The sequence below is a fragment of the Chlorella variabilis genome (assembly GCF_000147415.1).
Source record: "Chlorella variabilis unplaced genomic scaffold CHLNCscaffold_21, whole genome shotgun sequence".
Taxonomy (NCBI): domain Eukaryota; kingdom Viridiplantae; phylum Chlorophyta; class Trebouxiophyceae; order Chlorellales; family Chlorellaceae; genus Chlorella; species Chlorella variabilis.
In genome coordinates, this window is record NW_005435067.1 from 887107 (window position 1) to 901532 (window position 14426).

The 14426-nt window shown below is 65.7% G+C and overlaps 4 protein-coding genes across 4 annotated transcripts in view; 1 reads left to right on the top strand and 3 right to left on the bottom strand.

Annotated features, from left to right (window-relative positions):
- Window positions 1-3106, bottom strand: part of CHLNCDRAFT_138729 (hypothetical protein) — a gene marked incomplete at both ends in the record, with an annotated part of 4355 nt that extends 1249 nt beyond the window's left edge. The window contains 13 exons of the mRNA XM_005844751.1: window positions 160-239; window positions 358-412; window positions 508-619; window positions 744-791; window positions 900-984; window positions 1165-1236; window positions 1378-1504; window positions 1712-1805; window positions 1957-2031; window positions 2148-2207; window positions 2361-2431; window positions 2584-2679; window positions 2879-3106. Coding sequence (XP_005844813.1) covers window positions 160-239; window positions 358-412; window positions 508-619; window positions 744-791; window positions 900-984; window positions 1165-1236; window positions 1378-1504; window positions 1712-1805; window positions 1957-2031; window positions 2148-2207; window positions 2361-2431; window positions 2584-2679; window positions 2879-3106 — 1203 coding nt within the window. The remainder of the gene's footprint in view (window positions 1-159; window positions 240-357; window positions 413-507; window positions 620-743; window positions 792-899; window positions 985-1164; window positions 1237-1377; window positions 1505-1711; window positions 1806-1956; window positions 2032-2147; window positions 2208-2360; window positions 2432-2583; window positions 2680-2878) is intronic.
- Window positions 3107-4293: 1187 nt separating this feature from the next.
- CHLNCDRAFT_56306 (hypothetical protein) lies at window positions 4294-6253 on the bottom strand (the record flags this gene model as incomplete). Its single annotated transcript, XM_005844752.1, has 7 exons — window positions 6092-6253; window positions 5822-5957; window positions 5570-5667; window positions 5313-5466; window positions 5015-5189; window positions 4724-4832; window positions 4294-4488 (listed from the first exon to the last, which is right to left on the bottom strand). The coding sequence occupies exons 1-7, from the start codon at window positions 6182-6184 to the stop codon at window positions 4294-4296; spliced, it is 960 nt and encodes a 319-aa protein (XP_005844814.1). The 5' UTR covers window positions 6185-6253.
- Window positions 6254-6460: 207 nt separating this feature from the next.
- On the top strand, window positions 6461-10889 carry ZEP (hypothetical protein; the record flags this gene model as incomplete). Its single annotated transcript, XM_005844673.1, has 13 exons — window positions 6461-6859; window positions 7199-7323; window positions 7537-7618; window positions 7805-7912; window positions 8075-8249; window positions 8412-8519; window positions 8684-8743; window positions 8927-9013; window positions 9193-9386; window positions 9585-9737; window positions 9945-10152; window positions 10316-10483; window positions 10639-10889. The coding sequence occupies 13 exons, from the start codon at window positions 6461-6463 to the stop codon at window positions 10887-10889; spliced, it is 2118 nt and encodes a 705-aa protein (XP_005844735.1).
- Window positions 10890-11634: 745 nt separating this feature from the next.
- On the bottom strand, window positions 11635-14173 carry CHLNCDRAFT_54374 (hypothetical protein; the record flags this gene model as incomplete). The annotated part of the gene is made up of 5 exons (XM_005844753.1): window positions 11635-13042; window positions 13191-13273; window positions 13387-13806; window positions 13924-13988; window positions 14086-14173. The coding sequence occupies 5 exons, from the start codon at window positions 14171-14173 to the stop codon at window positions 11635-11637; spliced, it is 2064 nt and encodes a 687-aa protein (XP_005844815.1).
- Between the last annotated feature and the right edge of the window lie 253 nt (window positions 14174-14426).

Consider the following 14426-nt stretch of genomic DNA (forward strand, 5'->3'; position numbering starts at 1 on the left):
GGGGGGGGGGGGGCAGGAGGCAGGCGCAGGGCAGGGCGAGTGAGTTGCGGGAGGGCACTGCAGGAACAAATCCGGCAGCAGCGTGTGATTGCTGCTGGCAGGCGCCAGCGGGTTGGGGGTGGGAGAGGGAGGCGGCAGGCGCTCACCCAGCTCAGGGACATAGGGGATGGGTGGGCGGGCGTCGGCAGGCAGCGCCTTGGAGCCGTAGAACAGCCACACAAAGCCGCCCTTCTCCTCCACTGCACCAGGCGGTCGTTGGAGGCACCGCAGGTCACCATCTGGAGCTGGTCAGCAGCAGCGTGCGCAAGCGCCTAGAGCAGGCAGAGGCAGCAGGTTTGGGGCAGGCACCACAATCACCTGGCCAGGAGTCCACGATGGGCCGCTTGGGCCACTCGCCCTTGTTGGCAGCAGCCTGCAGGCAGAGGACAGCAAAGTGTATGGTCAGTCTTTTCATGTCGGGGAAGAGGCTAGCGGGGCGGCAGCCAGCTAGGGGCTATCTCTGCGCACCGGCACATCCTGCAGGTGCCCCTCGCCGTCCATCGCCCAGCCGTGGTATGGGCACACCACGCAGGAGTGGCCATTCTTGTGCTCCACCCAGCCCTCGCTCAGGGGTGCACCCCTGCAGGCTCGCGGGACGGGCAGAGGACCACAGTTGAGGCCCAGCAGAACAAGCAGTTATGCTCGGAGCACGCAGGCAGAGAAAGCGCAAGCAGCGTCCAGGGTGAGGCGGGCCTCAGGCGCACCTGTGGGGGCATGTGTTGTCAATGGCGTGCACCTTGCCCTGCTCATCCCTGCACACCAGAGAGCACAGCAGCAAGGCTACAGCAGGCTGGGCGCCCCTCATGCACCCTTGCCCGAGCGATTGACGCCAGCGCCAGCAGCACCCACATCCAGCTGACCAGCCAGCCCCTTGCCTGAACAGCACCATCTCCTTGCCGCACAGCAGCGTCTTCACAGGCTCCTTGCCCACGTTGCTGCTCAGGGCTGCAGGGCGGAAGCGGCGCGAAGGGCAGCGGCGAGGTCAGCACCAGCAGACGCACGCCAGGCACCATGTCAGCATACCACCACCGCCAGGCCAGCAAGGTAGAACTGCCCTGCGGCGAGCTCAGCCCCAGGGTGCCAGGCCTGCGCCCGCCGATGTACCGCAGCTGTACCGCCACGCACCTGCTGCATACCACATGTTCTTCAGGTACCCCTCGCGGTCGCGCAGCTCCTTCAGGCGCTTGGCAATGGCGGCTGCAGGCGCGGCAGGCACCGGGAGGAAAGGGGTCAGCAAGCATTGCTGGATCAGGCAACGAGCACGACAGTGCCGTGCTGCAGAGGTAGGCTGTGCGGGGCCAACCACAGCAGGTGCAGTGATCAGCGGCCTGCAATCACCCTTCTCAGGGTCCTCGATTTCTGGCAGCGGCGGCAGCCCCGTCGGGCGGCGGCTGGGCGGTGCGGGCACCACGCTGTTGGCGCCGCGGGCCTTGGTCGGGGGCTGCACCACGCGGTCGGAGGGCGTCTGGGCCACAGGGGGGGAAGAGGAGACGAAGGCGGAGGCAGAGGGGGGAGCAGCGGCTGCGGCCGCATTCTGCAAGCAGGAGCAGCTAAACACCGTAAGTTGTGCGAAAAGGCATCACCGAGCACACCCGTGGGCTGCAAGAGGCAAGGCGTTCTGAAGGCACAGCCACAACAGCGGGGAGGATTTCAGCGCAATGCAGCACCCCACCTGGGGCAAGGCACCAGCAGATCCGGCAAGGGCAGATGAGGGGGCAGCCAGCTTAGCGCCAGCGGCGAAGAATTGCTTGAACAGCGTGAGCCGCCTGCGAAGCGCGGAGGCCAGGCATGCGCATGGTGAGGCAGGCGCGGCGGCCAAGGGCAGCAACACGCCAGCAGGCCGGCGCAGCTGTGATTTGAGCAGGCGGATGGCAGTATGTGCAGGCAGGTGTGAAGGAGGGCATGGGGGCAGCTCACAGCGGCAGCATCTTCTTGGAAGGCGTCATCAGGCCGGCAATGTCACGGGCGGCGGCGCGGGGGTCATAGTTGAACCTGCGGGAGGGCAGGCGGCAGGATGAGAAGCAGCGCTGCAGGAGGCTGCCGCAACACAAATGCCCTGGGCAGGACAGGGTGCCGGAGTCGGCCAGGGGTGCCCGGTGCGCACCCACCTCTTGAGCACCGCCATCACAGCTGCCGCCTCGACTGCGTACAGGCCGATCCAGGAGGCGCTGCAGAGAAGCGGCAGCAGGCATGGCACAGCGCGAGTTGAGTGGGCCGGGAGAGCGCTGCTGATGGCGCCAGCGGGCAACGCTGGCGCCCTCTCCCAACACACAAAGCCCTCTGCTGCCCCACCAGAGCAGGGCCTGCGGGCGGCAGCTCACAGCGCGGTGACGTGGTCGGCAAAGAGCAGCGGCGCAAAGTGGGAGGTGCCGGGGAAGGTGCCGCTCAGCACCTGCGGCGGCCAGGCAGCAGGCGCAGCAGCAACAGTAACATTGTGCAGATTTACGAAGCGGCGTACGCGGCGCGGTGCTGCCAAGCATGTCGCCCACCACGCAGGCAGGTACTGCTGCTGCTTCCCCGGCCTGCGCGTCAGCGCTGCCCCACCTGCAGCGCCACGTGGCCGCCCTCCAGCAGCGCGCCCATGCCCACACCAAGGAAGAAGGTGCGCAGGAAGGGGTCCAGGAAGGGCGCGCGCGCATCCTGCGCGGAGAGGTGCGGCACGCAACGTCACATTGGTGACGCGGGCAGGCGCAGCCAGCGACAGGTGCACTTGCCAGTCAAGGCAAACGGCAGCCACAGCCGCAGCCTGCCCAGCACCCTTGGACACCACCGCCAGGCACACGCATCCCTCTGGCAGGGCGTCTGGGCGATGGAAGCGCGCGCCGCCTGGCCTACTCACCAGCTCAGACGAGGCGGAGCGGACTAGACTGGTGGGCTGCTGGCTGCCACGGAACTCGGCTTGCTGCCGTGAGGCTGTCACTATGAGCGAGCGGCTGCTGCGCGCTGCTGCGGGGCGGCGCGGTGCCTGTCCAAGGCACCGGCAAGCGGCGGGGCGGGCGTCGCTGCTGCCGTAGCTGCGCGGGCCGGCTGCCGGGGCGGCCAGGCGGGTGGAGAGGGCTGCCTGCATCGTGCTGGCGTGCACTATGATACAGAAGGGGGGTGGGGGGTCGCGAGGAGGGGGGGGTCACGGGGGAGGCGAAGCGAAAAGCTGGGGCTCGGGAGGCTAGGGGGCTCAGGTGAACCGGGGCAGAAATCCAAAAAACAGGCGCAGGGCGTCCCCGACACCCTGAAAAGGCCTAGGCCCGGCTGCGTGGCGGCGGTGGAGCAGCTGCCGGCCTTGTCGGCAGGTTCCCGCCCAACCCACCGTCGCTTGGCATCCTGCCCCAGCGGTGGGCGCTGCAGTGTCCTGCCGGGCGTCAGGTTGCCTGAAGAGGGGCTGCCAGGCGTCGGAGCAGCGGGGCAGGTCGCGGGGCGGGGTGTGGGAGGATGCCCAAGTGCCTGCTGCCAGGGCGCGTCTACAAGGGCCCCGTTACGACTGCTGCTTCCCTGCTGGGCTGATGAGCATATGCACGCAGAGAAATGTGGTGCAGCTGCGGCGAACGTCAATCTGGCCTCTCCATGCATGGCCCATGCCGGGCGCAGCAGGGCAAGTTTCAAACCATTTTGGCGGCGCATCAGCTCCCGCCCGCCTCACCGCAGTGATCAAGCAGTCCCAGGGGCTGCGTGAGGGCACCGGGGGCTGTGCCGGCTGTGCGGGGGGCGCTGCACCGAACGGAGCGCCGGCGCGTGGCCAAGGCGCCGGCAGCAACCGGGGAGGTCCTCAGCCCTGCTGTCGGCTGGACAGGCGGAAAGGTCTGCGCCGGTATGCGCTTAATGCGCTGAACGCACAGTTACCGATGCCCAGTGGACCCAACGGTTTGAAAATCTTGTGGCTGGAAGCCCGCCAGCGCCCCGGCGCAGCAACGCCTTTGCCCTCACCTGTTGGCCCACAACTCACACTTGTGCACTGGGAACGCAAGGCGCAACTCTGAAAACCACAGTTCGAGCTTAATCCTCCTTCACAGCGTGCCTGGAAGCCTTTCTGCTTGGGTTCAAAGCGTGGGTGGGCGTGCTAACAACGGCCCCGTTCTGCACAAGTGTGATCTCATGCACCAAGCTCTCAACCAACCAGGGGGCAAACAAAGAAAAAGAATGGAGAGTTGCAGGCGGGCGCGCTGGCAGGCAGCGGACGTGGCGGACTGGGATGGGCGGCGGAATGAGGCCCGGCCCCTAAGATCCCCACGCTAACAATAATGCAGCAAAACCAGCCAAAAATCAGGCCACCGGGCTGTCGTCCAGCTGCTCCAGGCGCGGCAGCGTGAATTTCATGCGCAGCTTGTAGTCAGTGCCGGCGGCGCAAGGGTTGCCCCGCAGATACACGCAACTCATGCTACCGCGCTGGCTCTTTAACGCTGCTTCCACCTCGTCCAGGCTGCCGATCTGGTTGTCGTTGGCCCACAGATCGGTCAACTGCAGGTAGTGGGCAGCAGGGACGGCAGAGGAGAGGGCATTGACAGAGGTTGGAGGCAGGGGTGAGAGCAGAAAGCAGACCCTGCCAGACCGCAACAGCATGGGCCCCCTGTCGCACAGCACAGCCTCCCGATGCCCCTTTTGTATGCAAATGGCTGTGCATGCAGCAGCAACTGGAGTGGCGGTGGCGGCGAGCAGCGCCGGCCACTGCATCCACTCCAAACCCTGGTGGCACCTGCAGCACGCCCAGGTTCCCTATCCGCTGGATGCGGTTGTTGGCAACATCCAGAATTTTCAGGTTCACCAACCGGTCCAGCCCTTCCAGCTGCTCAATGCCGTTGTGGCTGCATGGTCAATCAGGCAGACAGGGGCAGGAGAAGGCAGGCAGGCAGGTGGGCGCGAGGCGAACACTGCTAGGCACGATGCTTGCTTGAGGCTTCAGAAGAGGCAGGAGAGAGCGGCAGATCAGGGCATGCTGCCTGCAGCGCACTCGCTGATCCCGGGTCTCATGCGCCTGCGCCCCTACCTGAGGTACAGCTCCTCCAGGGCGGTACAGTGCTGCAGCCCTGCCATTGACGTCAATCGATTGCTTTGCAGCGACAGACGCCTGAGGTTGTGGAGGCTGGACAGGCAGTCCCCAAGTTCAGCGATGCGGTTGCGCCCTAGCCACAGCTCCTGCAGCAGGCCGAGTTGCGAAAGGCCTGCGGCAAAGCGCAGGCAGCAGGCAAGCCATGCTAGGCTTGGTTGCCGGCAACAACAACAGTGTGACGATTGCTATCTGCAAAGCACGGCACAGGCCCTCATATGCTCACCCCATTACACACCTTCCAGCGACCGGATGCGGTTGCCGCCCAGCTCTAGGGTGTGCAGCAGGGCGAGTCGCTCCAAGCTCTCAATGGCCGCAATCTTGTTGCAGGCCACAAACAGCTCTGTCAGCTGCGTACTGCCCAGGCTGCTTAGCGGCGCCAGCGAGCGCACCTGCATGTGGCGTGGCAGCTTACTGGAGCGCGGGAATGGGGGCCGATCAATCAGGCCAAGGCCTGGCAGGTGTCGCCTCGCGCATGCTGCCAGCCATGCACACCTCATTGTACGACACCTCCAGGTAGCGCAGCGAGGTGAAAGCGGCCAGGCTGGGCAAGGCCTTGAGCTGGTTGTCCCGCAGGTCGAGCGCCTCGAGCACTGCGGACGAAAGCAGAACAGCGAAGGAGAGCATGGAGAGGGTGGCACAAGCAGCGTGCAAGTGGCCGAAGGGTGAATGTGCACGCATGACAGCGCTGAATCTCCCCTAGCGCTGCTGCATCATGGAGCAGCATGCCGCGGACAGTGGGCGCACCTGGCGCACTGGCCAGCGCCTCCACCTCTGCTACCTGGCTGACCAGGTTTTGGCGCAGGCAGAGGCGGCGCAACCCCGTCAGCGCCAGCAGGTTGGGCTCCATGCTGCGCAGCCGGTTAGCTGTCAGGTCCAGGCTCTGCGGGCAGGGAGCAGGCCGTGTGCGCAGCAGGGGTGGCGAGCCTTAAAGCACAGCTGGCTGCACCAAGGCAGCAGCAGCAGCGGCGGCGGCGGTCGCGGGCGACGGGGCAGGTGTGCCAGCGGCCTGCATACCGTCAGCCCGCTGGGCAGATCGACTTCGTCCAGCGAGGGCAGGTGGGCATTGGTCAAATCCAGCTCCGCCCCGGCATCCTCGCCGCCGGACATGATCTGTTGGGGGAGTGCCAGGGCCCTTGTCTTGTTTAACGGCACTCGAAGGCAATGGGTGCTGATGGGTTTGCATGTGCACACGCATGGGAGTCTCTTCTCTGACACGGTCACCCTTTGCTGATGGTGGCAGGATCGAATCAAGCTCAGGGCTCATATCAGGCCAACCACAGGCCAACCAGCAACCCTTTCTGCACGTGTGGAGCACGCTGAAAGCGCTGGTCGCCCAAACCCCTAGCAGCTGCAACTGTGAAGGGCACCGGCCAGCATCGAACCATGCACGCGTGCACGCAGCAGCAGTTTTCAGCCGTCCCTGCGGCGTGCTGGCAGAGCAGGCAGCAGCAGCAGCCTGCGCTGGCGTTCAGGCGGTCCGCTGCTGTCGGCGGCGGCAGCAGCGGCGCCCTGGCGGCAGCAGCGCCCAGGGCGGCGCCCTGCGCGGCGGCACGCAGCCCCCGCAGCACACAGCCCTGCCGCGCGGTAGCAGCGCCTGAGCGCGAGGCGCCGCGGGCGGCTGCCCCCAGCGGCAAGCCGCCGATGAAGGTGGTGATTGCGGGCGCCGGCATCGGCGGGCTGGTGCTGGCAGTGGGCCTGCTCAAGCGCGGCTTTGACGTGACGGTGCTGGAGCGCGACATGACGGCCATCCGCGGCGAGGGCAAGTACCGCGGCCCCATCCAGGTGCGGGCAAAGCCGGCCAGGCCTGGGGGGGGGCAGTCGTGGGGCGCCGGTCCCCAACAGCCAGCCGTGGCTGCAATGTCACAGGGGGCGCATGCGGGCCGCCAGCCGCCGCTGTGACGCACAGTGCAGGCACCTTGCTGTGACTTCCGCTGCCCAGCACGGGAGTCAGCAGTATGCTTCGATGCAGCTATAGCTGCCATAGGGTTTGGCATGCTGCAGGCAGGAGCAGCTGTTGGGGTTGGGCGCGCTCTCCCGCTGCACTTAGCTGCCCCCAACACACATGTTCATCCGACTGACCCGCCCCCTCACACCACACCGGCACGTCCATTCACTCTGCAGATCCAGAGCAATGCCCTGGGCGCGCTGGAGGCTCTGGATGAGGGTGTGGCACAGCGCGTGTTTGAGGAGGGCTGCATCACAGGAGACCGCATCAACGGCCTGTGCGATGGCGTCACTGGCGACTGGTGCGTTGCGGCTCGGGCCACGCGTGCAAGAAGGTGGCAGGCCCCTGGGCACAGCGCAGGTGGCAGCTGGAGCATAGGCGGGCGACGCAGCCGGGGGCGGGGCTCAGGCGGCGGTGGCCAGCGTGCTGCCGCTTCACCATGCCCGCCCTTTGCCTCGTGTTCTCTGCCTCATGTACTTCTGCACGCCCGCTGTGTCGCGTCCATTGCCTGCAGGTACATCAAGTTTGACACTTTCCACCCCGCCGTCGACATGGGCCTGCCCGTCACCCGCGTCATCTCGCGCATCACGCTGCAGGTGGGCAAAGGCGCGGCGAGGTGGGATGTGCGGTGCAGGCCACAGCCGTTGCGGCGGCAGGCGACTGCCCCTCCGCCGCACTGCTGGCTGCTTGTGCCCGCGCCAGGCCAGCCAAGGGTCTGGCCTTTTGCTGCCTGCCGGCGGGCCGAGCTGGGGCTAGCGGTTGTGCGGCACTGCGCTGTGCAGGAGATCCTGGCGGACGCGTGCCGCGAAATTGCGGGGGAGGACGTGATACAGAACAGCGTCAACATTGTCGACTATGAGCAGGGTGTGGACCCAGCCACCGGCAAGAAGGTGCGGCGTGGGGTGGCGCAGGCGCGGGGTGCATGGGTGTACAGGCGCTACACACGCTGCCTGCTGCCCCACCCCCACCCCCACCCACCCCGCACAATGCCACCACCACCACCACCACACGTGCGAGCATGACCTGCCGCCCCACCTGCCTTTCCCGCGCAGATCGCCACCGCCATTGCCGACGACGGGCGGCGCTTCAGCGGCGACCTGCTGGTGGGCGCCGACGGCATCTGGTCCAAGGTGCGGCGCAAGATGCTGGGCGACTCGCAGCCCAACTACTCGGAGTACACCTGCTACACAGGCATCTCAGACTTCACGCCCGCAGACATCGACACGGGTGCGGCGGGGGCGCGGCGCCGGTGGCACAGGGATGCAGCAACCTTGCTGGGGGCGGCTGGCATGCTGCCGTTCCAAACGCCCACTCCCAACCCTGGTCCAGCACCCATCCGCCCCACCCCCAGCCCCATCCACCTCCTCTGCCTGCCGCCCCCTGCCGCAGTGGGCTACCGCGTGTTCCTGGGCAACGGCAAGTACTTTGTCAGCAGCGATGTGGGCGGCGGCAAGATGCAGTGGTATGGCTTCCACAAGGAGCCAGCAAACGGCACAGGTGAGCAACAGTGCAGGGCGGTAGCAGCATGTGCTCCTGGGGAGAGCTGCTGTCGGCCGGCCCGTGCCCTGCGTGCGGCTGCTGGAGGGGACAGCTGGCGCAGCGCAGGCGGCTGCCCTTGCGGTGCTGACCCCGCGTGCCAGCACCGCGCTGCTGCCCTGCAGACCCGCCCGGCGCCCGCAAGCAGCGGCTGATGGAAATCTTTGGCAGCTGGACGCACAAAGGTGAGGCTGCGGTTTGGCTGTGGCGGGCAACAGCAGGCAGCTGTCGCGGCAGCAGGCGTTCCCCGCCAGTCCCTCGCATCTCGCACCAGCATCAACAGCGGCGGTGCCGCCTACTGTGTGGCAGCCTGACCCCGTCCCTGCTGCCCTCCCGCCCCTTCCATGCCGCCCTTGCCTACGTCGCAGTCACCGACTTGCTGAAGGCGACGCCCGAGGAGGCCATCATGCGGCGCGACATCTATGACCGCGCCCCCATCTTCAAGTGGGCAGACGGTGCGTTCCGGCAGGGGCCCCCACCTGCTGCTGCCCTGCGCTGCTGACTCGGCGCTGCGATGTCGACTTTGCGCTGCTTCCTGTGGCGCTGCCTGCGCAAGCCTGGCCTGCCTGGCGTGCCGCGGCGGCCCGCCCAGCCCTGCCCTGGCCCCTGACTGGCCCAAACCCGTGCCGTGCAGGCCGCGTGGCGCTGCTGGGCGACTCGGCGCACGCCATGCAGCCCAACCTGGGGCAGGGCGGGTGCATGGCGATTGAGGATGCGTACCAGCTGGTGCTGGACCTGTGCCGCGAGGCAGACGAGGTGGACAAGGAGGCGGCGGCGGGGCCCCGGCGCGACATTGATGTGGAGGGCGTGCTCAACGGCTACATGATGGTGCGTGCAGGCTGCAGGGGGAGGCAGGCGGGGAGGCAGGGGATGCGTGCAGCTCCCAGATCAGGGGCGGGCAGGTGGCGCCGCCGCGCGAGGGGCGGCAGCCGGAGTGAGGCAGGCATCCCTTCCGTGCGTGCCGCTGCTGCGCTCACCCCCCCCCCCCCCTGCGCGTGCGCCCGCCCTGGGTCCCGGCCCCCGCAGAAGCGTGTGGTGCGCGCAGCCTCCATCCACGGCATGGCCGGCATGGCCGCCTACATGGCCTCCACCTACAAGGCCTACCTGGGAGAGGGGCTGGGCCCGCTGGAGTGGATCACCAAGTTTAAGATCCCGCACCCGGGCCGCGTCGTGGGCCAGGTGAGCCGCTTCTGCAGATTGCAGCGCTTCGGTTGGGTTGGGCCGCGCAGGGCTGGCAGCAGGCAGGGGATGCTTGGGCCAGGGGGGCAAGCCACGTCTGGTGCTCCTGCCAATGTTGCGGTGAGATGCATGCTGCATGTGACTCGCATCGCGCCCCCCAGTTGTGACGCGCCCCATTGTACCGCCCTCCCCCGTTTTGTACTGCAGGTGATCATGAAGGCCACCATGCCGGGCACCATGAGCCGCGTGCTGGGCGGCTACCGCAAGTCGCTGGCGCAGTCGGACCGCGTGCCGGTGTGCCACCTGGCCGACCAGCCGCGGGGCTTCCCTGAGAGCCTCTTCCCGCTGTACATGGAGGATGATGATGCCCTGCTGCGCGCCTCGCACGCCTACTGGGTCCTCACCCCCGTCACCGGTGAGCTGCATGGGCCGCATCCGATCTGCCACATGCATCGTCAGCAGCCTGCTCAGCCGTCGCGTCTCGGCAGCTGTGGTGTTACAAAACACAGCTGCCAGCAAGCAAGAACCGGCAGTGTATCTCAATTCAACGCCGCCCTCACGTGATCCCTGGCCTGCAGATGGGTCAAGTGCGTCCCCCGAGGCGCTGCACCTCGAGTTTGAGGCAGCCAAGCACCAGTCCCCGGTGATTAGCCGGGAGGGTGTCACCGTGGGCACGGGCGCCGGCTGCGACATGGTGCTCACTGCACCCACTGTCTCGGAGCAGCACGCGCGGCTGCACCAGTGCGGTGAGTCTGGACAGGGCTGCTTGATGGATGGCCGTGGGGGCTGGACGCACCAACCTGGCAGGCCTTCCCGACTCGCCCCCTGCCAGGTTCGCATCGCGTTTGCCTACCCCTGCTTCGCCAACCCTCATTTTGCCCCCTTTCTTCCCGCCCTGCAGAGGCGGGTGACTATCACGTCACCGACCTGGACAGCCAGTTGGGCACGTGGGTCAACAGCCGACGGCTGCCGGCCCGCGTGCCGCAGCGCCTGCGCCCTGACGATGTTGTGAGCTTTGGCGCACCGGGCCAGGGCAGCCTGGACTTCAAGGTCTGCATGTTCCACAACAGCTTGCTGGAGAGCGGCGGCCGGCATGGCAGCTACGACCGGCGCAGGGCGGCGGAGCCGCAGGTGGCGCTCAGCGGCAAGTGAGCCGCCAGCTGCCGCCAGCTGGTACCCGGCCCACTCGTACTGGCTTCGTCAGCAACCGGCTGTGCACCGGTGCACCGGTGCATTGCACTTTTTTGGTGCTTGCGCAAGTAGAGATCAGCAGACCACGAAAAAAAGAATGACACCTCCTTCGCTGTGTACCAACCCTCCTCACTTGTCAAATTTGACTTGGTTGCACGAGCGTGCCTCAATACTGCTCTAGCAACCGCGCTGAAAGTGCCCTGAGATGCCCTCCCCGCTTTTTGTTTGTGCCACTCTGCACCTTGGCTGCCACAATTGGTTTCATTGGCCCCACAATTTATCAATCAAATCAATCGATTTAGTTTTAGGTGGTCTCCGCTTACAAATGGCTGTTGGGATTGCTGCGGCTCTGGTTGTTATGCTCCTCTGTCTTCTATTGCCACTGTCCCAGGCTGTACTGTGCACAAACGCCCTTTGTAACTTCATCACTCCCAGAGGATCACTGTTTGCCCAATGTCTGTGGCAATCAGAGTACAATAGGGCAGGCGGAGGCAGCGAACAGAGCCATACAAAAACAAGAAAGAGGCGATTGCAAGTTCATGGAGGCATCAGCTCCCATGGATGCTGTGGCGCTTTAGCCCAAGGTCAATGTGAAAATTAAATCAATTGGGACGACTGGTTCAAGAGACCGAATTGGAAACCTTGCGAGCAGGCAGATCGCTGTGCAAGTCGGTGGTGATGCAGCAGACGTGGGGTTGAGGCAAGCTCACTTGAGCAGGCTGGAGAGGCCATGAGCCAGGCTCTCCTGCAAGGCGGCCGAGTTGGCCTTCAGATTTGCCAACACATCATTGGAGCTGGCCTCGAAGGCAGTCAACAGCCCCTTGCCACTCTGCTGGAGGCTGCTCACATCCACACTTGAAGACAGCTCGATAGCGCTCTTCTGGAGGTTCGCTACTATGCCAGCCGCGCTGCTCCTCACGTCGCTCACGTCAACGCTCGATGACAGCTCGGCTGCGCTTGTCTGGAGGCGCGTCAAAGCGTCAGCCGCGCTGTCGCTCAGGCCGCTCACGTCCACGCTTGAAGACAGCTCAGCAGCACTCTTCTGGAGGGCCGCCAGTGCGCCAGCTGCACCGCTGCTCAGGCTACTCACGTCCATGCTCGATGACAGCTCAGCTGCGCTCGTCTGGAGGCGCGTCAAAGCGTCAGCCGCGCTGTCGCTCAGGCCGCTCACGTCCACGCTTGAAGACAGCTCAGCAGCACTCTTCTGGAGGGCCGCCAGTGCGCCAGCTGCACCGCTGCTCAGGCTACTCACGTCCATGCTCGATGACAGCTCAGCTGCGCTCGTCTGGAGGCGTGTCAGTGCGCCAGCTGCACCGCTGCTCAGGCCGCTCACGTCCACGCTCGATGACAGCTCAGCTGCGCTCGTCTGGAGGGCCGACAGTGTGCCAGCTGCACTGCTGCTCAGGCCACTCACATCCACGCTCGATGACAGCTCAGCTGCGCTCGTCTGGAGGCGCGTCAGTGCGCCCGCCGCGCTGCTGCTCAGGCCACTCACGTCCACGCTCGATGACAGCTCAGCTGCGCTCGTCTGGAGGCGCGTCAGTGCGTCAGCAGCGCTGCTGCTCAGGCCGCTCAAGTCCACACTTGAAGACAGCTCCGTCGCGCTCTTTTGGAGGGCCGTCAGTGCGCCAGCCGTAGTGATGCTGAGCTCATTCAAACCCACGCTGCCGCCTGCCATTACGCTTGGCAGCTCCAGCCCTGGGACTGCGTTGAGGGCAGCGATGCCAACAAACAGGCCGCCGGCGCAGAGAGGCAGGAGCACAGGCAGCAAGCCACTTTTGGAAGTGGTTTGACCCCATGCCTGCGACCTGCCGTCCGTCATCGCCTTGCTTGTGGTTGCCGCCTGGCTCTGCCGCTGCGACTCGGCGAGCTCTTTGGCGGCCTGCTGCTGCCGCTTGACATCATCCTCCACAATGATCTCCTGCTGCTGGGTGGCCCAGCGTTTCCCGTCGACGCCTGATGCCTCATCCTTGGCATCAGGACCCATGGGGCTGACGTCCTTCAAGGATGGCAAGGGATGTGGCGCACCCGGACCATCCCCATTCACGGCTGTGGGTTTGCGGCTGGTGCCGTCTGGCTGCACGGGGGCTTCAAGGGCGGAGTCCGGGGACGAGCTGCAGCAAGGAGGAAAGTGCAGTGAGAGGCAAACAATCGAGGGGAGGCCAGAATGAATGGGCTGCCAGGAAGGGAGCGTCAGGGACTGACGTGCCAACACAGCCCAACATCTCTGCTGGCAAAGTGCTGCGCCACATCACTGCTCACCTGCTTGCCATGGGCGTCCCACCCACCACGCTGGGGAGTGGCTCGGGAGTGGGGAGGGTCGCAGAGGCCTCCGCCATGGCAGCCTGCAGGTGGGCAACGCAAGCATAGGGCATGTGCGGCGTGGAGTTCACCACAGCTGACATGCAAGCAGCCTGAGCGAAACTGGGGCACATAGTGACTTGCAATTAGCACTGACCTTGGGTGCAAGTTCAGCCAGGTTCATGTCGGTCGTGTCGCCAAAGTGGCAGGTGGCACGCAGGGCTGGGCTGCCGGCAGGCGCGGCAGCCACAGCCACTGGCAGCTCGCGGTTGTTGCCGTCCTCCCACTGTTGCTCGCCATCACTGCGCATGATGACCAGCTTGAACAAGTGCTCGCCCGGCGGTAGCGCAAGCTCGGCAACCCAGTTGTTGCCTTCCTGCCAGTCCAGCGATGGTGCCGACTTTGCATCCCAGCCTCCCATCTCCGCGCAGCTGCCCACCAGCCGCAGATGCTCGCCAAACTGCAGGGGACAGTCTGGGACCTTGACCGCCACCAGCACCGAGCTGCCACTGCACGTGCCCGGCTCCGCAGCAGTGCTGGCCGCCACGTGAACAACGGCCAGCCGGTTCCGGACACCCTGCAGAATTGCCAGCAGTGGGACACGGGATGCACATTGGGACAAAAGCAACTGAGCAGAGCCTTGCGCCGCAGCTCGGGCTGCTGGCCAGCCGTGCCGCCTCTGCCAGCGCCGCACCTGGCGGCCAGAAACTGTCAGGCGCATTCCTCCCAATTCGTGCTGCTTGAACGCATTGATCGCAGCTGCACAGCACATTAGGGCAAGGGATCGGCGTGGCCTAGGGTGTGGGGTCGGCGCAAGCCGATCAGCATTCTGACAGCGAGCAGAAAATTCGCTCACCTGTGTGCCGGCCGGTGGAGGCCCTGGGCTGCATGGGCTGCCAAGCACAGGGGCGGGCCCCGCAGGCCCACACACTGCTGCCCAGCATTGAAAGTGTGTGGGGTGGCGCTTGATTGATTGAATGATGGTGGCAAGCACTGAGTCAATACAAGCAATTGCACCTGTCACCTGTGATCTCTTAACAGGTCCGTCACGCCATGCGCGCGCCCCGTCAGCGCCGCTATGAAAACCACGTTGCCGCTGCCTACTGTCAGACACATCCCAGGCAGGTGATGGCTTTCTTGCAGCTTCGAAGATTCGTCTTGCACGGCCACTCTTCCATAGGATACGCACTCAGCATT